The 24,535-nt window shown below is 52.6% G+C and overlaps 1 protein-coding gene across 1 annotated transcript; it reads right to left on the bottom strand.

Annotated features, from left to right (window-relative positions):
- Positions 1-766: 766 nt before the first annotated feature.
- CPD (carboxypeptidase D) lies at positions 767-24,225 on the bottom strand. The gene is given in 22 exon segments (XM_032200903.1): positions 767-2,481; positions 3,008-3,107; positions 3,428-3,613; positions 3,987-4,118; positions 4,300-4,364; positions 4,453-4,548; positions 4,993-5,142; positions 5,952-6,087; positions 6,354-6,549; positions 7,801-8,112; positions 8,655-8,824; positions 9,407-9,549; positions 9,984-10,086; positions 10,388-10,497; positions 11,471-11,638; positions 12,521-12,712; positions 13,131-13,498; positions 14,091-14,260; positions 15,007-15,149; positions 21,367-21,614; positions 23,461-23,847; positions 23,849-24,225. Coding segments are annotated over 22 exon segments (4,179 nt in total). The 3' UTR covers positions 767-2,254.
- Between the last annotated feature and the right edge of the window lie 310 nt (positions 24,226-24,535).

Genomic DNA, 24,535 nt, shown 5'->3' with positions numbered 1-24,535 from the left:
TGCTAGTGGGACGAGGCAAGGCCAGCTCCATCCGTCGCCTGCTGCCGGAGAAAACGCTGCCCAAACAGAGCTCTCAGAGCCCTTTGAACAATCAACTTTTAATATAAAACCCAACTGTGGCTCTTGTTAGAGCCCTCAGAAGCAGGGCCAGGGTGGAGATTTGGCAGCATTACTGCTGGTGTGCCACAGCCCAGCACCTGGGGAAAAGGCACAGCCAAGGACCAGACCCCACAGGAGCTGGGACCAAGTAGAACACAGCCATGGAGGGGCTCCTTCACAGCGCAGTGATGTGGGACAGGAGCATGGGGAATGCTCAGCCTCGTCCCAGCCCCCCACCCCAGCCAGCTCTCAGCACGTGCTTTTTGCCCCATAACACCCCCTGAAAGAGGGAAGAAGGCAGGCTGCAGTCCAAGCGTTATCCTCCTCCTTCCAGGTAGCTGCAGAAAACCAGCAGCTAGCTGCCAAGATGATCAGCGAGGCTACAGACACAGTTCTGGAGGGGAAATCGACCACCAAGGGGTCCTTGCAAGGTAAGGCTCAGCAGTCTCTGACAGGGAAGCTGCTGCTCTGCTCCTCCAGAGGAGCCCCCGTCATACGTTTGGGTGCAAACACACTCCGGAGACACCCCATGCAGGTTCACGAGCAGAGCTCCCTGGGCTGGGGGAGAACAGGAGGAAATCAGGTTAAAGTGTACGTCCAAGGAGTTGCTGCAGTGCTCAGCTCCTGCACCCCAGAGAGAATTTAAAAAAAAAAAAAAAAAAGAACCAGCAGCAAGAAAATAAGTGCCTATACTCTAATCCCAGACTTCTGCCCAGAAAGCACAAGAACTTCAGAAACTTATAGATAAAGGCTTTGGAAATCAATGTTTCAGGCATCGTGCCCTTCTGGGCATTCCTTCTATTCCCCACAAATCCAGGGCATCTTGAGGATGCGCAGTGCGGCTCCTCTTCCCACCTTCCTGCCAAGTGCTACAGAACAAAAGTTGGCTGCTTTTCCCTTCTTCTGCACAGGTCTTCAGCCCTTCCTCACGCCTTGCACCAGGCCCCCGCAGCAGCAGACACTGCAGACACACAAGCAGGTGGAGCTCTTGCTACACACTTCAGGGACACTGGAGCAGCAGAACAGAGCCAGGCCAGCAGGCTAATTTGGTGCCTGCCATCGCCAGAGCTTGACGAGAGGTGTTCAAAGCACTCTGATCACTAAGTGGTATTAGCTGGACAATGACAAGTCAGGCCACGGGCACCCCTATGGCCACTCTCTGCTGTTCCCATAATGCTCCAAGCAGTGGCCAGGTTTCACTGTTTCCACCTGAATAGAGGTGGACTTGAGCAAAAGTGGAGTCAATTATTAGTTATTTTCTACAGCATCCACCACAACCAGTTTATCCATCTGCTTAGAACAATCTCCAGTTGCGCTTTCAGACACTGTGCTGCTGTAACACTAAGATGAGACTCCAAAAGCCAAGTCCACACAAATGAGAAACAACCAGGGGTGATGGGGACAGAATTTTTCTTCCCCAGAAGTCAGGAACAGCAGTTCTTCAGAGCTGGCAAGCTGTTGAACTTGGTCAGAGTTCACTGAAGCTCTGACATTTGCTCCTTTCTCCAGTTCACGTGAAGAATGGATGTCATCTCCCCCAGCTTTTAGCCAAGACCCTGCTTGGAACTAGCAATGCATTAGAGAATCTCCACAACCACTGCAGAGCAGAGCAGGCCACAGCATCTCAAGGCGGGGAAAACCCTGAGAGAGCAGCTGAGAACCAGGTACAGTCCATTTCTAAGGGCTGCTCTGCAGAACGTGGAGTCAGTGATGGATCTGGCTTCCACCATGTACAGAGTAAGAAAAATGAAATCAAAACAGGTAGAGAAACCACTTCGGAGTGTTGTAACTATGACCCCATGCAGGTCTTGGGGCACTTCCCCACCATCTGCTCACTGTTTTGAGATGTTGGGGAAGTGCAAGGAACTCTGCTGGCCACCCTGTTAAGTTACCTTTCAAACAATGTGATGTGAAAACATCCAAACCTTGACCTAAAATCATAAGCCTTGTCCTTAACCCAAACACAACCCCTAACACCCACTGATTTGCACGTACGTAGGAACAGAGCAAACAGCAGAGGGAAGTCAGGAGCTGCCACCCACATTTCTGGAGGACACAATCCTGCAAGTTAATGTTTCAAAACTGAACCACAGGGATCCCCCCCCCCCCCCACTGGGGCTGGTCCATGGGAACCTCCTTTCCTGTCTGGGAGGTGTCAGTGTTTGCTGGAGTATAATGTTTCTTCTTCAGTGTCTGTTTCATCCTGGAATTCGTGGCTCAAAAGGGATTTCTTTGAGCCAGTGGACATCATGCGGATTTCATCCTCGTAATCGTCGTGGTGCTGTCGGAGGCGGTGGAAGCCGTCTTTGTGTCTGTTGGACTTGATTGAGCAGACACACCAGATGATACAGGCAGTGAGGACCAAAGCAGACATACTTGCACCTGCCAGAGAGAGGGTGTTGAAATTAATTCTACATTCCCCACCCCAGAAGCTTCTAGGTTTCTCAGATTCTCTCTTCCCTCCTACAAATACAGCCATTTTCCTCACTTCTGTGGCCTAGGAGGAAAGAGCATGGACACAGTAAAGATGCACCATGCAAGAGAGGTGCTTTCAGAGCACTAAAATCCCTTAGTACATCACTGTCAATCCACCCACAGAAACCTTAGGGAAGACACAAGATCTGCAAGGTCCCAGCTCTACGCACAAACAGGTTCCCCCCATTCCAGTCATCTCTAGCCCCACCCAGGCCCCTGCAATACTCTCCCCCCCTTCCTTTCTCCCTTCCTCTTATCTGCTAGCCCAGCACCACTAGATCCAAGGGATGTTGGACCAGTCCGCACGGACAAGCTTATGTTCAGAAGGGAAAGCAGGAGGTGACTTTCCAGTTCAGTGAAAAGAGGAGTCACAATCAGGATGAACCAGCCCAGAAAGCAGGGCTGGAGGCTGTGACTGCAACTATCACTTTACCTGCAACAGTTACAACCAGCTCTCGAGGCAGACCAAATATCCTGTTTTCCATGTCAAATACAATGAACACAGAGCTGGGTGCATCGTGGCGTACCAAGACCTGGAGAGAGAGACAGATGTGAGAGTTCAGACCATCTCAGACCTTACATCCCTCTTAGGTGTCCAGAGAAAAGAAGTATTTGCCAATCAGGGCAGAACCAGGCAGATGTCATCAGAGACAAGCGTGGTGTAGGGCAAAGCTACCACCCAAAACAATTCTGCCATGCTGGGAAATTCTTCTTCATCCATTATAACAAGGTATAAAAGACAACGTGGGCACACAACCAGCAGCTAAACACAGCCAACAAGGGAGATCCCAAGTATGAGCAGTGCCCTCACAGGACAAGGAGGGGAGAGAAGATCTCTGATCAAGGCACATACCTTCATATGCTTCTGTTGGTACCCATCTGCTATCGCATTGATGTTATGCAAACCAGGAGCCAACAGCACATGGAAATAGCCACCTTCTTTAGTGTAAACCCTCAAGCCTTCATTAAGGACAATGGTAGCTTTAGAAATTGCCTTGCCACTCTTGTCCTGGACAAATCCGTGGACTCCCTTATGAACCTGAAATAAAGCATTTCAAACATTTCACGTTCAGATCCAAGAGTATGGCTTATTTGTTACCTAAAACAGGACTTAATCTTCCCCTCAAAATATAGCACTTTCCTAATGCCCTCCCCCTTAAGAAATAAGACCGCACAATATTGTGAGGACTGCTCATCCCACCAGAAGGCAGTTTACATGTCAACACATTTCCTGGTCACTCACTGCCTCTTTTCAATCCATTCCTCACGCAGTCCACATTAGTCTCTAATTAACACAGCACCAATAAAAACACAAGCAGTCTCCACACTGCTTTCTTCCTCTCCCCTTCCTCACCCATCATCCCACTGCCTTCAATCCTTGCCAGAATTTCTTCCCCCAGACTGTGGCTCACCTCCACAAGCATGCTAAGCAGAGACTTCCTGTGGTCTGCCCACAAGCCAGGGAGCTGCCCTGCGCTGGGGAAGTAACAGCAGCTGGTATAAACTGTAATCTCAGGACAATGACCAAACGTAACACTGAAATCCTGTGGAGAAAAACAAAAGAAAAAAAAAATCCCACACAATTAAAAAAGGTGGTACTTAAGTTTTCCAAAGCACAGCTAGAGGTGGCTAAGCTTTGCCCAGAGAGCAGAACAAATACGCTTTTTAACGCTCATTTAAAGCTGTATCTGCAAAGATGGCAAGAGGTGTGCTGTGACAAGTTACCTTCATACTTCCCAGGTGACTGTGCCATTCAGAGCCACGGATCACACCCCCAGGAATATTCTCATCTGTGAGAGCAAGAATACAGCTATCAGACATACCTGCTCCTAGCAGAGTCTTGCACAAGCTGGGGTTAAAGGCTTGAACCAAACATACCTGACTTATTTGGACAGCCTGGCTGGCCCAAATGCATCAATGGATGGTTGTTTGCATATACAGATGCCAAATGCTTCAGCGTTTCTTTGTTCTCCACTATAAACAGAAAGATGAGACATTGAGAGTGCAACTCCTATTCACTGGGGGAGCAGATTCTTATTCTACCCCCCCCCACACACACAATCCTGTACTAAACAGTCACACGCATTGTTTCATGGGGATTCCAGATATCCTCTGACATTGAGCAGTGGCAACATAAGCAGGCCTTATATTGGTTTTGGCAAAGGAAAAGCTGGTATACTGTTGTAAAAACGGAAATAATAATAAATCTTTCAATCCCTAGCTAAATCCTGTGAGGATTTTCAGCTTTGTTTTACAGACTTTCAGTTATTCTCTAGAAACAAAGGGCTGAACATAAAGGAAGGCTACAGGACACCACCAGTGGGACAACTCCAGGAGGACAAGCTCTTAACACCGTGCAGTCACGGGGCTAGCCAGAGGCTAGCTGTGCATGCAGGACCCTGGAGGAGTCAGCCATACCTGTCTGTGCTGGCTTATCAAATGGGTAAGTGACAAGTAGAGATCCGCCATCTAGTGCGACAGAGAGGCTGAAATCCTGCTTCAGTATCAAGTTCTCTATGATGGCTTTGGTCTCAGGCTCTCGTGTCCCTGAGTACCGGGAGTAATTGCCTGTAAATGAAAACAACAAATAGAAAAGGGAATTGACAACAGTTTCCTCTGCTATTTGAGAGGCCAGAAGCATGTACTTTGTTTATGGCTGAAATTGGCTGCTGCTTATTTTAAATACATTAGTTAGATTTCAGCAGATTGCACTTGCAACGTTAAGCACCTAGTCCACACTACCCATGGGTGGAATTCATCTGCAAAGCTAAACAAACAATACATCACTATTTCCCCAAGCTATTTACTTTTGTGATACAGAGGGTGTTTCATGGGTGTTTACTTTCTTTTACTGTCACTGAACTGCCACTATTGGAAGAAAGTACTTGGGGATGATCCCAGCCAAACCTGGCCAGAGAGAACACTTCCTTTCCAGGAAGGGTGGAGATAGAATTAATACAGAGCTCTGCAGATACACCATGCAGTTAAATAGAAACCATGAGAGCGTGAAAAAAGGAGGCTGTTCCCAGGGAGCGTGAGTAGAGAATGTTTCTCAGAAACTTAGGGTTGAAAGAAATCAACTAACGGGAAAAAATATTAAATGTTGCCTGATCTCTGGGACTGTTCCTAAACAACTCTGCTTCATCAAGTCCTTTTCAAATAAAGGACTGCCAGTTATCACCTGTAAGGAGTATTCAAGCTTTGGAAGCTTCCCAGCAGCTGTGCTCCCTCAACTCTGAGGCAGGAGTGCTGCTCTTTTTACAGGTGGACCCTGTAACCCAATGACTACACCCAACCCTACAGAGGCTAGCAGATTTCTACTGCAGCCTGCATTTCTACAGCGACACCACACATCAGCTTGCATTAGTTTGCCTTACTTGTGAAGTCTGTGTCCAGATCTCTGCCATGAGCATTAGCGTGGCCTATCTTCGAGGTGCAGCCTCTCTCCTGCGCTACCTCACGTCCATCTGGATTCAGGGAAGGCACAATCACAATCCGCGTCCGGTCAATCAGCTGAAAAAAGCAAGGGGAAACAGTACAAAAAGTACAATTAGTGGGCTTCGTTTTCTCTACACCTCATTTGCCTTGCTCTTATCCTAGGACCAGCCGCTTGTATTGATTTCGGTGGTTCCCACTGGCCCCATGGATCTCACAAGACCTTCCCTTTGTGCATGGGGCCACTGCAAACTGTGAGCCAGTATTAATGAGACAAATCTCTCTTGATGAGCACTGTCTTCTCGGGATATAACTGGAGGGAGTCAAGAACATCATCCCCTCACCTTCGTAACAGCAGAGTTCTTCTTGTAGTTCATGCAAAGAAATTCTGCCAGTGCCAGGAGCAGCTCCGTACCAACGGGGGCGTTTCCATGAATACCAGCAACGAAGCGGATCTTGGGCTCCTCAGGCTCGGAGTGGTTGGGCTTGTTGGAGATCTCAAGGGACCAGATCTGACGGAACTCAACACTCTGACCCAGGCTGCCAAGAGATAAGAAACCAGAGCATCAGCTCAGGAACAGAGCCACTCCCCTAGCCTGGCCTTACAAGAAGTGCTGGTGCGGAAAGGAACTGCTGCCTAGACCACAAGTGACACACAAAACTCAGCCACATCACAGAAGAAGATTTGCAGCAGCACTGAACCACATCCACTATGAAGATCAGTCTGAGCAAACATCTGTGTGAAAAAGCACCCAGGTAGAGATGCGCAGGACACCCAATGCTCCGTATTTCTCTATATAGACCACAACATCATTCGAAACGTGGAATGGCTAAATGCCTCTGTGCTTCCTGTGTGTTGTTTTTTTTCCTGTTTTGTTTTTCCTCTCCTCTCTCCAATCAGTGCAGGATACATCTGGACATCAAACTAATTTAGAAAGCACCCAGTTTCAAGGACAAAAGCAGGCCTATTTCCAGTAGAAGTTGTTGCTACAGTCGTGCCTTTAAGTTAGCAAACTGAATGCAGGCAAAGCAGGGAACACAATCGGGGCTGATGCAACTGGAAGGACAATAGAGGCTACAGATCAGAAAGGCAGCCTTGGCACCAGCAGGGACAGCACATGAGCACATTGTGCCTGGTGACAACAAGCAATCAGGGTCCCGGGGACAAAGAGGCCGGATTTATGCCTTTTAAAATTGACAGAGGATAAGTGCTGCAGGTCACAAAGGTGAGCAGAAGACAACAGACAGCTGGTCGCTTGCAGAAGGGCAGAGACCTTGGCTCAGAGCACATTAACTCAAACACATCTCACGCTGTTAAGTTAAAATCTGAAGGCAGATAGTTTAAAAAGCCACTAGATTTGATGATCCTCATGGGCCCCTTCCAACTCAAGATACTCTCTAAGACTTGTACGCCAAATTTGATCACTTTTGCTGGGAACTTTTTAGCAGGGTAACTGGCATAAAGGATTTGGAAAAGGGAGGAAATAGAAAACAAGAAAGAAATATTTGCAGGTACCTGCGGTATCAATGCTAGGAATACCACCAGTCCCAGGCAGCTGGGTAGCTGACAGCCCCCCAAGGTTTAAGTCAGTAAAATGAGGTCTCGGGAAAAACACGGGGGCCCTGCCAATGTTCTGCCACCATGTCCTTAATCCTGGGGCTCCTCTGAACTCAGGCACCACAGGGATGGGCAGAAACAAGCTCCCCACCTCTGGGCTGCACTCACAGCTCATCATTTCACTACTTCCCTGCCTCAGGGAGGAGCTGAGCATTGCTGCTTTGAGCTTTCACCTGGTGAGATTTGTGATGTGCGGGTAGTTCAGATAGAGGCCTCGGAGGAACTCAGAGAGGTCCTTGTAGGGGCGGTATCGGTAAGGAGAGACTTTCCCCGAGGAGGCAAGCAGAAGGCGCTCCAGGCCGTTTTCAGCAGACAGATCTTTGATCAGAGTCTCAAACTCCTTCTCGTTGGGGTCGCTGGTGTCTGGGGTGTTCAGGACCGGCACCTTCCCCTCCTCCACTTTGGCGTCTGTCCGTGAAAGAGTGAAGTTGACCTGCACCCCACCTTTGCTGTCGACTTCCACCGTTTTAGTGACTGGATCATACCTGCCCAGGAAGAGAAGGCACAAGGAGATGTCAGGGGCTGAAGCTTCACACACCAAGCCACCCCCCTTCCTGACTAGGCACTCAACACAGGACTGCCCTCTAGCCAAATGAAGCATGCAGCATAAAAGCAAGCAGCAAGAACACTTCAAAAAGGGACAGAGAAGTAGCAGGAGGACAGGGAGCAGCTCAGGGCCCTGCATGGCACTGAGCTGCCTTTGGCTCAGGTGTTGCAGGGTTACGTGGCAGACTGGCAGGACAAGAAGTCAGGCAGCTTTAGCCCAAAGAGCAACAAGGCTTTGGCAGCAGTTGAAGTAATTTTTGCGGGCAGCTGCCTGCATGAGAATTTCCCCTGAAGACATCAGGTTATCGACTACTTCACTGCACCACCTCCAAACAAGGGAAGGTTTGTACTCTGCACTGTCACCAGATTAACAGTCCCTGACACCGGAGTAGCACGACTTCATTAACTCTTGACTGGGAAAATCAGGAGCGCGCTGTGGCAATCGTGCAGCTGTTTGTTCCCCGTGCTGTGGCTTGCTCACCCTCGGGCAGATGCTGTGACTTTGTACGTCCCCTGGACCAAGAGGCGCCAGTAGTCCCCGTCTTTGTAGGTGGTCACGGGGTGGTTGATGTCGGCGACGCTGATGGTGGCGTTGAGAATGCCCCTTCCGTCCGTGGCATCCAGCACAAATCCCCAGATGCCGCGGTGAACCTGAGCACAGACCCGGAGCCCTGCTCAGAGCCAGCAACCTTGTCCCCAACCCCACACACCACAGCGAGAGCGCTGACACCCAGACCCCACCAGCTCCCCGGGAGGCTCCACGTTTCCAGAGGATCAGCACGTCCCAAAAGGGCTCAGGTTAAGCCCGCCAGCAGCTGGCATGGACAAAGATCACCTGAGCACAATGGGCAATTGTTTGGCTCGTGATGCCACCACAGTACGCTCTGCTCCACACCTTTGTTTGCATGCCCCAGGTGCACTGCACTACCACCAACCCTGACCCAGCTGGAAATAGCACATAAAGGCCACTAGCCTAGGGAGAACTGAGGGATTGGTAAATAAAATGCCCACACCTGCATCACCTGGCTGCTGTTTCCATAAGGACTTTTTGGTGTGCTGAGGAGGGGAGAGGGGGAAGAGGCATGTTTGGATGGGAAGGATTTCTGTGGAACAGGTACTTAGCCTGGCCAGGAAGCAGCACTCAGTGTGCAGACCAACCTGTTTATTCTGGCACGACTAATCCAGACCCCAAGAGGCAGCTCACACATTTTCTTGGGCATCAAATTGGCTCACCTGTTTAATGAACTGGAGGAGAGATCTACGGTTCTGCTCCCAGTACTTCAGCAGCTCCTCTGCTTTTGGGTATTTCACACAGCCCAGTTCAATGGTCACTTCAAAGCAGTTTGTATTTAAGTAATTCCAGTCCTGCATCCCACCTACAACAGGAATGTAGAAAAAAGTTTTGACAAGGTCTCCTGAAGGCAGAGTTGAGCCCCAGCTCAAAAAAAGATTAAGAAATCAGATACTAGAGAAAGATGAAATCCTAACTACAGCATGCATTTTATACTGAAGTGAAAAGGGTTTTACACAGGGCAAGATTCATGCTTCAAGGGTATGTCAAAATAGCAGACTGATAATCAACCTTCTTGTAAATGCCTTTCATACTGCTGGCTAGCCAGAAATACTACACTATAAATTCCTTCCCTCCAGAATGATTTAATCTGGGTACATTATTGAAGAGGCTACGAAAGAAACCCAAATTCCTGCAATCTGGACTGACCAACGCAGAGTTTGTGATGACCAGATTAAATTCTTTAAGCTGCACATGCATTAACTTGGAGATAATCGAGAGACTGAAGGTTGACTTTACCTGGAACGTTGTACCACTGGGCCCCGTTCGTGATGCCATGTGGAAAGTACTCTGTGGGGTACAAATCCTTACAAGGGCTTCCCTGATACATCTTTTTGTTTTCCTGAAACAAAAGATGTGACACGTGGAGCTCAGTCTGTACTCTATAGCCCTTCCTGGCCCACATACAGCATTTTCTACCACCCTTCAGCTCACTGCTGTGGGCCCCGTGCCTGCACGGAGCTCTCCTCCTACAGTGCCTGCAGGCAGAGCACACCGGCCATCCCCACATGGGAAGAGCCTCCCACAGGACCCTCCTGCTGTGACCCAAGGAGTCTGCAACATGTGGGTGCCTGCTCAAAGGGCTCATGACAGCATCAGGAATTACCCTAGCAGGATGAGCTGTTTTCCCATTAAAGCTTTACCTTGGAGTAGGAAAGTGCCAGCTGCTGAAACACAGCATCGTCTGGGGATTTACTGTATATGGCTATTCCTTGTTCATCGTCATCAAAGGGGTAATTAACCACCAGAGAACCTGCAGGGGAGACAAGATTTGACTTGAACTTGCAAGCTTTTCAACTGATCCCTCAGCCTAAGAGAGGGAGTTCTTCTTTTCCTCCAAACACACAGCGGCCTTGGCCCAACTGCCGTAGCTTTTCAGCCCTCTGGAATTTATGGCAGGCAGATTATAACATCTCTGGCTTTTCCTAGGCAAGCTGCACTGTGGGAACCCAGATACCACCGCTGCTGGAGAACTGCCAGCTCTTACCCACGCAGGGTACCTCTGCACGACAAAATGAAGCGTGCTAGCACAAAGCAACCACCTGCAAGTTACCACAGCTACAACAAACAGTCTGGGGAATCAGGGAATAAGCTGTAAGACAGACACTTAATTTAGATCACGCTAAAAAGATAATTAAATTACAGCAAATTTCATAGTTCCGCCATGCAATTCGTGACAGGGAACCCTCAGGATTACATCTCCTTCCCTCCAATTTATAAATACTACGAAGCCTCCAGCAGCCACAGCATTACTGCATTCACCAAACCAGCTGCTAAGCAGCTGCTGACACGAAAGGCCATCCCACCTGCCCCGTCCTGTAGCAGGCAGTGTGCTAGCTACTGCCCAGTGCTTGTGCTCCCTTCAGAGAATCAGGTGTGATCCTCCCAGCAGGCTCTTCAGCTCCCTACAGACATGCCTGGGGAAGTGGCTTTCAGCCTGTTCCCAGCTTCTGATCCAGCCTCCAGCAGTATGAACTCCAACCTACTAATAATAGATTTGGTTTACCCTTTTTTTTTTTTTTTCTCCCTATAGGTCCTCTGGAAACAGCCTCATCCCTGGTGCAGGAACCTGGCTGCCTTTTCTCCTGCCATGCTCACAGACACTTAGGTCTGCAAGCTCTCTGCTCAATCTCCTCTGTTTAGGCCTTGATCACAGTGGATATATCCCTACAAACCCCACCCCTCAAACCTCAGTGCTGAGGAAGGAGCGTGGCTGGCTGACATACCTCCATGCAGGTTTGCTGAAAGCACGAACGGGTAAGTCTTCAACCAGCTCATGACAGCAAGAGTTTCTGGCTGCGGAGGGTCTGTCACCTGGAAGAACTGATCTGGGAAGTTCCGGTTCAGGTCGTAGTTGTTGCTGTTATTTCTGCCAACGGTGCCTCCTCTGTCTCCTGAAAATGAAACACACGTTCAGCCTTGTGCCCCGTACAAGTTCCCTTTTCACTATGGAGGTTGTGTCCTTTTGCTGAAGATCTTCACACTACCAATTAGCAAAAAATGGCAGAGAGCACAACAAAGCTGGCTTCCTGCAGCCCACAGTGACAGGACACCCACGCTTTCCTCCAGTGAGAGTGCCCGAAGGTGTCCAGGGGCCGTTTCAACAGCTCTCGGTGCCAGCCAGGCCACAGCTAGCAGGAAGGCAGTGAACCATGAACAATCCCAGCAGCTGGGTGTCACGACCACAGAAACCTCAGAGCCCACCTTCTCAAACCAGCTGGACGTGTTCTCTGTTAAACCTACGTAGAGCTCGAATTCTAGAAAACTGTTCTGGACAGGCTTTGTTCTGTCAGTCTGCAAAAGCCATGCAGTTTTAAGGACTTCCCTGAACGTTTTTGCCAATTTCCACATCACGATAAAAGTCTGTATTATCCTTGGACAAGTGCTCTGCAGACTGCCTGGCTCCCACATCACATGTTGTAAGAGCACGGACCAAAGCTCAGCAAGTATGAGCTGTGTCAAAGGAATGTCTTTATTTCTAATAACCCTTGGGATAGCCACAAACCATAAGGGGACCCAAACAGGGGTAGCATATAGCACTGCTGAAGCGGAAGAGCTCTTTCCAACCACTTCAAGAAGCAGCCAACCACCCACTTCCTGCAGCGCGGGGTCTGCCCACTCATTCCACAGCACACCCCAAGTCCCTTCCCATCCTCCCCGGGCTGAAAGCACTTCTGAGAAACCTTGCTGGAGCACACGAGCAGAAGCACCACGAGCCCCAAATATTGTTCTCAGACCTAAACCCCCCATATGTCTTTCAGCACAGGCAGCACTACCTTCCTGGGACTTCTCGTAGCCATCTGGGTTCATGGACGGCATGATGTGGATCCGCGTGTTCTGGACCAAGTCAGTCACTTCGGGATCTGTGCCGAAGTTCTTGCAGAGGTACTCGATGAGGTTCAGGAGCAGCTCTCGCCCCACAACTTCATTCCCATGCATGTTACCAATATACTTGAACTCTGGCTCACCTGCAAACACACAGCCATGCCAAAGAGACAATAATAACCACTACAGTAACACTTGGAGACATTTCATCACCCTGAGCATTGCACGCTCAGGCCTTTCTGCAGGCTAGGGGGCATTTACTTCAAATACACCCTTCTGCAATCATACCACCAAAAAGGACAAACACTGCTGCAGGGAGAACCCTTGGTCCTTCTGTTCCCAGAGCCCCACCACCAATGCTGATGTCCCCAGGAATGCTCCTTAACTCACAGCAGTACCACCCATGGGGCCTGATCTTTCTAAAAAGCAAGCTGTGAGGAGGAACTCAGGTTCTCTTCAGACAGATTCCAGCTCTACATCCCTTCCTGCCCTGCCCACGCACCAAAGCAAAGCGCCTGTCACTTGCATTTGTGCCTTGCTAGGAAGGATTTCCAGCGTTACCTGCTTCATGGACGCCGGGGTTGTCCGAGATCTCCATGACGTAGAGCTCCCGCAGCTCCACCGACTTGCCCACAGAGTAGAGGCGGGTGATGCTGGGGTACTCGTTGGCGTACCGCCGCAGGAAGATCTCCATGTCCGAGAAGTGATGGTGGCGAAAGTCCACGGGTTGGACTGCTCGGTGGAGAGAGGTTGTGGCCGGGGGCTCTGCCTGCGCAACAGAGGGCGTGAGGGTGGATGGAGGAGCAGGCGTCGCGGTGAACTGCGTGAGGTTAGGGTCTGGTGCCACCACGGTTGGCTGCAAGGAGAAATCCACTACTGTTGCATCTCCCTCCTTCACCTCAATGTTCTCTTTGGTCACTGGTGCGTAACTGTGGGGGGAAAAAAAAAAAAGAGCTGGCTTCAGCAAGGAGGCTCTGCAGCCTCTCAACCTCCACTCCACGCTCTCCAGCTTCCTCCTCCCAGCCTGAAGGCAGTGGGATGTTGGACTAGGGGAGAGATTCCCCAGCAAACAAGCTGATGGGGCTCATCCCACTGCCACCAGACCCAACTATGCTGCTGCCCTTGTGGTGTCAGAGGCAGAAGTTCCTGTTTATGGGGAAGAAGCCACAGGTGCATCACAGGGGTAGCAAGTGGCAAGTGACACGTTTACACCCAGACTTGAGACAACGCAGGCTCTTACTGGGATGACCCTACTCCTTTCTCTCCGTTTGCCCGGAAGTAGGATGAGGTCGATATAAGCAATCAAAGGTAATAGAAGTGCTGTGCTCCCAGCAGTTCCCCACTGCAGGAGGGCATGGGATGAACAAACACAGCTGCAGCTCTAACCCATCACAGAGTCCTTTACTGCTTCAGCTTCCAGCCAAGCCCCCTAAACACACACAAGATGCTCCTGGAGAAGAAATCACGTAAAGTAACACAAGCAGTCAGCAGTGCAGACACTGGCTGCCACAGAGACCTTACCCCATCACAACTGCGGTCACGTTGTAGGTCCCAGGCACGAGCAGCCGGTGGTAGTCACCGAATTTGCCCGCCGTGATGTTATGAGCGATGCCGGCAACGACAATGGTCGCGTTCTCCAGGCCAGTCCCAGTGATCGCATCCCTGACAAAGCCCTTCACACCGATGTGGACCTGAGGAGAACACCACAAGGGCCTGGTTGAAGACAGGTAACATCAGTGCAACCACATCCTCACCCCGCAATCCTCTCCCATCCCCAAACCAGCAGAGCAAGACAGCTGCCAGGCAGAGACAAGCTGAAAGTTCAGGCAGTGCTTGGCCAGACAGCAAGGACAGGAACTTCAGCATGCACCGGGAAGGCAGCAGCTTTTCTGAACTGATCCTCCCTAGCAAATCCTCTCATTCATCGGCATGGGCACACAACACTGTGATCACAGCAGGGTTGCAGGCCATACCAAGGGACCCAGTGCAGCTGCCTCCCTTCCCAGCCTAAGCTGTCCCCTACCCAACCCACACGTGGGCATGCGGAAAAAGCCTGGAGGATGGATCTGTGAGCCAAAGTCTGAGCTGTGTGGCTTGGTGCCTTTGAAGACCTGAGACTGAAGGCACCAAGGCCATCCAGGTACTCTGCATTACGTAGCAACATCTGCATTTCTCAGCCTCTCTGCATCCCACTGCGCCCCACGAGGCCCCTCTCAGAGGGAGCTCTGTTGTCACTGAGGATGTGGGAACTGTGGCAGAACCACAGAGATAAACAGCAGCTTTGTAGCCTCTGACCTCCACGCAGCAACTGCAGCAGCTGCGTTACTGCATGCAGCGAACCAAGCTACAGGAGCATCTGAGCTCAGTGCTCTCAGCCCACTGGGGACACGGGGCTGTCCCAGATGTTGCCCCCACACCCTGCCTCAGCCCCCACTACCTTCTCAATGAAAGTAAGGAGAGACTCCCGGTTGTTTTCCCACTCCTGCTGCAGCTCGGAGGTCGGTGGGTATTTGCAGCAGGACAGCTCCAAGGTGATCTCAAAGCAGTTGGCCCACACGTAGTTGTAGTCCTGCATCCCACCTGAGGAAGTTAGGCAGAGACACGTCACGAGAGCAGTGCACAGACATCCAGCCCCCCCAGGATCCACATTCTGCCTGCCATTCAGCCCCCTGGGGCACGTCGCCAAGCTGCTGCCGGAGCCCCAGGGCGAACAACCTGAGCAGAAAAGTCAGATCAGATCCTGGTGAAAGCCTGTGCTGGGGCAGCCAGAGCCCTCTTTCTCCCAGTGACCACCACACTGGGCCATTCAGATCAGCTGCAGGGGGTCCCTTTGGCCTTACTGCTGCCAGCTGAACTCAGCAGCCCAGCACTTCGTGGGTTCATTCCACAGCAAAGACATCTGCCAGACACAACCTTCGTATTACCTGTATTTCCCAGAAATCACATTCAAGGACCACACAGCTGTTCTCCCAAAAACTCTCAGCGAGACTAGAGGCAGCAACAACCTTTCCTCACCCCTGAGGACTGCCCTGACCCTGCAACGGCCGGGTCCTGCATGAGCAGACCAGGACAGACTTGTTCACCTCTTCCCCGAGCTCTGGGGCCACGTCACCAGCCTCCTGCCCCATTTCCTCTTGAAGGCAGCAGTCTCGAGTAATTTAAGCAATGTTGCAGCACCTGGGGGCAGCTTGATCGCTTGCTGTTAAGGGTACCAGAAAACAGGAGTGCACAGAGCTTTTTTTTTTTCCACAGTATAACCTTATCTGCTTATTCTTGCCTTTCAGGGAAACCACAGGTACTGCTGCAAATAAAAAAATGTCACCTTGTCCTAGCAAGTGCCGTGCCCTCATTTACTGAAGGTTACGTTCAGCCCTCAGCAGGCAAATCTGTTTTGTGAGCAGGGATGAATCACGCACCAGCAGGACTCCAGGTCCCCAGGTATCAGCACCCACGATCTGGAGCTCATACCCCAGCACGCTGCTGAAGGCTGCAAACACTCAACCCTCCAAACATTCCTGGGAGCTTTCGATAGCAAAAACCCCGCAAGCCTGAGAAACAGGTTCCAGTCACCCCGACAAACCCCGGCACGTGACTGCGGCCACACAAGAAGATCATTCCCACAGCAAATCAGGCGGCCGTGTCCACGTGGAAGAGGCACACTGCTCCGAATTTACACATCCTGCTGACATCCCCTGGGTCACACAACCTCCTACAAACACAATCCGGGCAGGCTGGCATGCCACAGCCTTGGCCACCGCTGCCCAGCTGGCTCCATCCCAAGCGCACAGCGACCCCAGGACGACGCAGCAGCCACCCAGCCCCCTGGGAGGGACCAGGAGGCTTTCATCACAGCAAATCCAGTGCAAAGAGAGCACTGCACCTCATGCACGGGCTGAGATTCAGTCGGGAAAGGAACTTCTCTGTCCTGCACAAGAGGCCAGGGAGTGCCTGAGGACTTTACAAGTCTGGAGCTCAGTCCACGAGGTTGCAGAAACAAGGGCTGTGAATCTGATATGTACTCAATTCTACTCAGCTCCTATTACCAGGCTCAGGAAAACAGTCCACAGCGGGCTGCTCTCTCGCCAGCAAACGCCACGCAGAGTGAAACAATTTGCCAGCCTGCAACCATCTGCTCCTAGCAGGACGCTAATGCATTTGAAAACATCCATACATAAACCAGAGCCATTAAGCAGCAGATTTAGGGCTTCAACTGCCATTCAAGTAAATTTAGGACAGATGCTCACCCATAATAGAGCAGCAACAGACTAAATTAGCGCTTGGTACATCAATTTTGGTAAAAACATCTCTTGGAGAAAGTAGTCCAATACATGCTCAAAAATTTGGACTGCATCCACTGCACATATTTGGCCTTCACACGGCCCCGTTGCGGAGCAGGACGGTTATTTTTACAGCATATGGAATCACGTAGTTTTCCAAATCCCAGCTGCACAGCCTCTCCTGCCTAGGCAGGAGATCTGGAGGCGTACAGAGACCTGTACAGGGCCGAGCAGGAGCAGAGCTCTAGGCTCAAGGAACTGAGCAAGAAAGGCACACCCAGGGTAGAGGCTGTCAGACTGAAGTGTTTACATTTTACCTGTTCGGGTGTTACCTTGGATAATTCCTTGTATTCAATCCAAATATTTTTTTTTATCACAGGCTCTTTTAGCCCTTTTAAAGCTTCAGCTCCTGGACTGGAGCTGACCCCTCACTCCCAGTGCAGGATTGGGCCTGCCCAGCACAAGCCTCTCCCCTGCTCTGTCCCAAACCTCGAGCATCAGGACTGCACTTCAGCAAGGATCCCAGACCTCCTGCAGCACGAGAGCTACGGAGATCACGCTGCCAGGCATGCCTCTGCTCCCTGCCAAGCCCCACAGCAGGCAGACAGACGGGAGAATGCTGCTCTCGAGTCAAGCCCGGAGCTCCAGATACCGTAAATACACCAGATGCCAGGAGAAGCCTTTCGGGCCAGCCTGGAAGGCCTCCATTTTCCAAGTGCACCGTGCAAAAATCTCTCTAATTCCAGCTGTCGCTGGAGCAGACATGAGCAGATAAGAGACCTGCAGCTAAGTCACAGCACAGAAAGGCTCCTGTTGGCTCTGCAGAGAGAGCAGATGGCACAAAGCAAGCTAGAGACACGATCAAAACACAGCACAAGTTGCTTACCCTAGCACAGAACCGATTGTCTTGAAGCACGAGAGCAGCGTAAGCAATCAGCAGCAGCCCCAACAAGGCGGAAGAAGGTTTTGGTCCAGTAGTCTGCGGTCATTAAAACTCAGAGGGGGGTGAGGTCCCAGCCTCCAGCAGCACAGCCCTGCAGCCTCCCGGGGCTCTCAGGGAGGAGGGCAGCGTCTTCCCAGGTCAGCCCAGGAGCTGCAGCACAGCAGCACTGCTCGGCAGCTCGTGGGAGATGGGAAGAGAGGCATCAGGCCCCCGAATCATCGGGCCAATCCTTGTCTCAAGGAAAGAAAAATTAACAGGAGGAATTTCACGAAGCCTCCAAGTGCACACAAATTGAAGGCTGCTATCTAGCACAGCTCACGCTGCGCAGCTGCCTTCTGCCATGCCCAGGAACCCACAGCAGTGCTGCCACAAACCAGCACGGGAAATATCATTTAGGAAAGGACTGCAAGTCAAGAAAAGGCCTCCCAAGGCTGCCCGCAAAATACCCTATTCAACGTTACACTGAATTCACTTTCTGAATTGGGCTCTTTAGGAAATAAAGGCAAACGTTCACCCACAGGTGTTGTTGTTTGTTTGTTTTTTTTTTAAATTCATGGCCTCTTCCATACAGCTGGCCTTTCTTCTTGCACTAAGCACCACCCGGCTCATAAACCAGCCGAAATTCCCAATTATTTTCTTGACCTGAACCGGCCACTCAGTGGTTAAACACGCTGGAAGTTAAAAGGAAGGAAGAGTGAGAGCGTGCACCACCGAGATAGCCTCCGAGCAGCGTCCCCGGCACGGGCCTGCTTATCGGCAGCAGCTGGAACACAGGAGCCAAACTGGGCCGTGAGGCAGGGAGCCACATTTCCCCGCGAACACTTGACCTTAAGAATGACTCCGATGGTTTCTCCTTGCCACCTCAGCCTGATACACACACCAGGTTGTTTGCAATCCCGAATGGAAGTTAATAGGGTCTGGCAGCGGCCTGCACTGGTGGCTCCAGGACAGCGACGCCCGCAGCAGCTGGCTTCCCGGCATGTTTGATTTCACAAGATAAGACGTGGCAGGAAAATTTCCACCTGTTGAAACAGTTTGTTCTCGTTTCTTTGGTTTTTTGCTGGCCATCGTTCACGTGGAGCCTGCAGTCCTTCCTGGCACAACCTGATCCGGGAGCCACAGGCGCTTGCCCCGCACCTCTCCCCACGTGCTCTGGTTGTCACTTCGAGCTCAGCCTGGCCCCGAGAGCTCCCACGAGGGCACCGGGACTTTCCCACCCTCATTTCACTGCAGATTGAAATTCTGCGGTCACCGGGGAAGGCCTCTTGGTCTGCATACAACTGACTCTCTATCTGCTGCCCAAAATAACCGTTAATGCCTAAAACCTCGAAGCGACCCAGGAATTTCACCCAGCACCCAAACACACGCCCTGCCCTCTGCGCTGTCAGTTCAGCTATGCTCTTCCCTGGCTCTCAGCTCCTGTGGGTCACGCTTCTCAGCCTGGGACATGCTCCAAGGGCTGCCAGCACCCTCCTAACAGCAGCTAGATGGAAATTATGGCCTGGGGGAGAGACAGCACAGGTGCCAACCTCAGCACTACTCCCTTCCGGATTAGCGTCAGCACTTTCTCTATAATCTCTGCCTGTGAACCCCCCGCACCAACAGGACCGAGCCCGAGGTTGTGGTTTGTCACAGCCCCAGGGTTTGTTTCCGCAGAGGCTGAAAGCTGGAGGCTATCACACGGGGTGCAAACCGCAGCGATGGCAGCACCGAGCGAAGCGGTCTCCGGCCCACACCTTGCCGCTTCCTGCGGGGGGGAGGCAGCAAAGCCCGGCAGCTCCCACCAGCTGATGAGGCAAAGGCAGCCTGAGAGGCTCGCAGCAGCCACCAGCACACCTCCCGAGGGCAGGCTGGCACCAGCGGGTGCTTCACATTCGAGCAGGAGGGCCAAGAAGTGAACGTTGTGCTGTGAAGCGCTGCTCGCTCTGCGGGCAGGGGAGCAGAGGCCGAAAGCTCTTGAACAAGCTCCCAGTGCACCGCACTCGTCCCAGTTTGGTGAAAAAGGCAAAACCCCGCAGAGCTGCAGCTGAAAACCCTCTCGACTGAGATGTTCTGGTGGCCGTTGTTATCGGCAAACAAGGCGGCACAGATCATCCAGGATATCCTGTTCCGTCGTAAGCAGCTGCACGAGGTTGCACAAACCTTCCTCGCGCCGGACTTTCCGCAGAAGCAAAGTGAACCTTGAGCCAGTAAACACCAGCAGCGGTGCGCTCGGCAGGGCGGGGGGAAGGAGACACGCTTTTCCCTTTTTGCTAACAGCTATCGTGTTTGAACGCTGCCTCTTGTTTGACCAGTGAAATCTTCAGGAGTGATTCAGCCGCTGTTGAAGTAAGGACTTCCTCTTCCAGCACGGGTGCCATGTGCTCAGGCCCGGTAGTGGGGAGCTCTCCTCGCTTCCCAAGGAACACGGAGTCAGGGCTGATGGATGACTCAGCTCTGAAACCCACGGTTTGGAAAGACACCATCTTTCCAGAATTCGTTAGGATAAACCATGCTTGGCTGCTTTGCTTGCTCAGCGCTCCTGCCATCATCCCTCGGCCCTAGCGGGAGGGCAAGCAGAGCAGCCCAGACACAGCAAAGCAATGCAACTTCTCCATATCAATTATGCAAGATTTTTGTTTTGTCCTCACCACAGACGTTGCCTTGCTGGCTGGTGAGCCCGTGATTGTACAATTCCACTGAGGGGGTGTGGAAATGGTGAAACTTCTGCTACTGACCCAGCCAAGATTTCTCTTCCCGCTAGCTCACGGAGTCTTTTCCACGAGAGCATCTCACTACAAACCGGCCTTTCAGTCTCAACACACAGAGCAGCCCGGTGCCAGGCCAGCCACTTCCACGCAGAAGCAGCCTGCCTGCTGATACTGCAGGTTATTTGCTCTCCTCACATCATCTCCAGACTGGATCTGGGATCCCTTCTAGGTCCTGCTGCAAGGAGGGGCAATCACTGCCTGTGCTGTCTCCCTCTGCACAGCTCTGACAGCAGAGCACTTCATAGACAAGTTCCTCGCCCCACTTCCAGGCAGAGGAGCTCGGTTAGCTCAGGCCACGCATTTACATCGTTCTACAGTTTTACAGCAGGCTATCTTATAAATCATTTACAAAACAGCAAGGTTAAAGGTTAAAAAAACCTCGCAGAAGATTGACATTGGTTTCAGTTTAATACTGTTTGGATTTGCAGTGCGTTGGCAAGTTTCCCCTTTCCTGTATCATCATGAAAATTTATTAACTGTTTTGAGATCTTACAGCAGCTCATTTGTTAAACGGAGCCTCCTCCGTGCAGGATGCCTCCAGCACCAAGCAGGGTCAGGAAGAGCCCTCCAGTTCACTGGGATCTATTTCCTACAAACATCTCCCCAACTGTGATTCACCAAACACTCACTGGTGTGCCTGCGATGCCACTTCACGTCACTTCAAGCTGCTAGAACACATTCCAAGCTAAAAATACCCCTTCACCTACCATCCTCGCCTCGGTGACAAGCAGCACGGTTTTGGATATCACTCCTCGGTGGAAGCACGAGGCATTTCTAAGACTTTGGTGCGTGACCCAAATTGACAGCGATTCACCAGCACAGCTTACCTTCCACATCGTACCACTGGGCACCGTTCGTGATGCCGTCTTGGAAGGTCTCCCCCTCCTCGCCGGGGCAGTTTGGTTTGCCAGTCCTCATGATGGGGTGATGTGAGGCGTAAGCTTTGGCCAAATATTTGAACACTTCGTCATCAGCTGATTTACTGTAGACTCCCGTGGGCCTGTGCGTGGGAGAGTCATCGTAGGGATAGCTTGCAACCACTGAGCCGCCGTGAAGATTGCCGGAGAGCAGGAACCTGGGGTTGGGAAGGAGAAGGAAAGGAGTTGTCACTGCAACACCGAGAGAGAAGCCAGCTACAGCCCTCCAACCACACATCCTGCTGCCTTCCCACCCAAACCGAGCTCTCCACAGCCTCCAAACCCTCTTCGGGATCAAGCAAGCGAAAAGGGCCCACGGGAAGAGCTGCCCAGCAGCAAATTTTGGAAGAGGAACCACTCAGACCCTTCCGTGCAAGGAAAAGTCCTGCTGAGCTCCAGCTACACCAAGGTTACGTTACAGACACGCGCTCCTCCAGCCCTGAGGCCACTGTTTGACAAAATCTTTTTGTTAACAGTTTCCAAACTGTTCTGGGAGACAGAGCCCCTCACTTCAACGCCAGCCCCAACGCAGCACGCAGGATTCTTGGAGCATCTGAACAATGTCCAAGTGGGAGCACGTCGCGGACGTCAGATTTTTGCGATAAACCAACTGTCAGGACTGGTTTATTTGCTCCCCAGACCGACATCTGGCAGTGCTGGAGATGAAGCAAGTTTCTTCCTCCAGCCTAAGATGAAGCCCTCAAAGTCTGTGATAGACACAGCGCGATGTGCACAGCGCCTCGCTGAGCTCTGAGCAGTGCTTGATACGCACAACAGAACTGCCTTGCATAAATAAAATCTGGACGAGTGACAGAGCTGTTAAAATCTTGAAAAAACAAGTGCAGAAAGTACAACAGCATGGCATGCCCTACATTGCGCCTTAATTTGATCACGGGCACTCAAAGGAGTAATTGTCTCTACTCTCCTTCTTTTCACTAAATACAGCATGGAGGCAAAGAGAGCTTTACTTCTCTTTTGGCCAAACATGATTCGATTTCTGAGCAGAGGCAAAGTGACCCATACCTTTGCCTTGCTTAAAAAGGACACGTGAATTGCAACATTAACTTTTTTTTTTTTAAATCAAACAGTTCTGTTTACCCACTCCCTTCAGTACCAGTGGCTACGTTGGTGTAACAAGTGGAGCAGCAATGCCTGGTGCTGCCAGGCAAAGGGACGCACAAGGCGCTGTTTTCTTCATGTTTTGGCCTGGCTTGCATGAAAAGACAGCGCAAGGTATTTCCAAAATGACACCAACAACGTGCCCCTTGTAACAAGTTCTGAACTGAACCAAATCTGGAGGGCTCCTAGCGCACGCTGGTGCCTGAGAGCTGTCCTAACAGATCCTTAGGACAAGCAAGTTACCGGAGCAGTTCACAAGTTCTAGAGCAACGATCCCGATGGGTGCTGCCATCTGCTAAGTTTCACTACAGGTAATTCCTCAGACAAATTTTGCTCCCCACAACAACCAAGCACGGCCAACAGCCCCCAGCACACCGCGCTCAGCTTTCCTCTGTCCCTTTTTCGGGCAGGGCGCAGAGCCTGTTGCAGCGCACTGCTCCCAGCCGATGGGACTCACGCTCTGGCTTTCCACAACCGTGCACGCATGTGCTCCGTGCTTCGGACACGGCACCCAATGAAGCTGGCAGAGCGAGCACAGTGCCAGCACCCAGGCCTGAAGGCTGCCAGGAGAGCCTCCCCAGCGCTGCCTCCCCAGCTCAGCAGCCTCCCAGCCCTCTCCCCCTTCCTCCAGGCAGGAAGGGAAGCACGAAGGGAGCACTGGGGGCACTGATGGCTTGGCCAAGCTGGAGAAGAGCATGCGAGCAGCATCCCCTATCCGAGGATAGTGATGCTGGGGGCTGCGGAGGCTGAGCCCAGGCAGGCAGGCACAGAGCAGAAGCAGCACCCTGCGGGCCAGGCAGCAGCAGCAGGAGGGCTCTGCCCCTCCTGGAGGGCTGGAGGACACCCGAGGAGAGCCCAGGGGGGTTCCCTGCGGGCCACACTCACTTGTTGCGCCGCATCCAGGCGATGAGGGCTCGCACCTCGGGCACTGGCTCCAGGTCGGGCTGGGCGCTCCCAAACTGATCGGGGAAGCTGCGGTTGAGGTCCCGGCCGCGGCTGTTCTCCCGGCCCCCCGGCTCTCCTCCTCCTTCACCTCCTCCTCCTCCTCCGCAGTCTCCCTCTCGGGCACGCTCGAAGCCGTCGGGGTTGAGGCTGGGCAGCAGGTACAGGTCGGTGGTGTTGAGCAGGCGGCCCAGCCGCTCGTCCCCTCCGGCCCAGCCCCGCACCAGCTCCTGGGCCAGGCGCAGCAGCAGCGGCCGGGCCAGGGGCTCGTCCCCGTGCATGTTCCCCACCAGCTTCACCTGCGGCCGGCCGGGCAGCGCCCCCCCCCCCTGCTTCTTCCTCCCCCTCCTCCTCCTCCTCCTCCTTTTTCTTCTTCTCCCCGTCCTGCCGGGCCTCGGGCAGCTCGGGCAGCCCGGCCGTCAGGCGCAGCACCCACAGCGGCCTCCCCTCCACCGAGCGGCCGATGCTGAAGAGCCGGGCCAGCCCCGGGGGGGCTTCGGCCACCAGGTCCCGCAGCGCCTGGCCCAGCTCGGCGGCGTGCAGGTACCGCAGCTCCCCCCCCACACCCCCACCACCACCACCCCCTCCTCCGGCCGCCGCCGCCTCCGCTTTCTTGATATGAGCGGCACGGAGAGGCTCTGGCAGCAGGCACACGGATAAAGCCGCCCAGAGCAGCGCCCGGTGCAGCCCCCGCGCTGCGCCCGCCATGGCCCCGCCGCCACCGCCCGGCCCGGCCCGGCCCCGACCCCAGCCCCGGCTCCGGAGCCGGGAGGAGGAGGTGGAAGAGGGGGGGGCGGGGCCGAGGTGCTGTCGCTCCGCCCCTCCTGGCCAATGAGCGGGCGCCGATGGGGAGGGAGGGGAGGGGAAAAGGGGAGGTTGGCCAATGGGAAGGGGAGGGGAGAGGAGCGTCATGGAGAGGGGGCTCAGCGGCGCCCCCTGGTGGGAGGAGCGGGGAGGGTTGGGGGGGGGTTTGAGGGGTTTGGGGGTTTTTGTGGGTTTTGGGGGTTTTTGGGGGTTT

The sequence above is a fragment of the Aythya fuligula genome, chromosome 20 (assembly GCF_009819795.1).
Source record: "Aythya fuligula isolate bAytFul2 chromosome 20, bAytFul2.pri, whole genome shotgun sequence".
In the NCBI taxonomy this organism is placed as follows: domain Eukaryota; kingdom Metazoa; phylum Chordata; class Aves; order Anseriformes; family Anatidae; genus Aythya; species Aythya fuligula.
The sequence above is the reverse complement of the archived record's forward strand: the minus strand, read 5'-3'. Positions and strand labels throughout refer to the sequence as shown.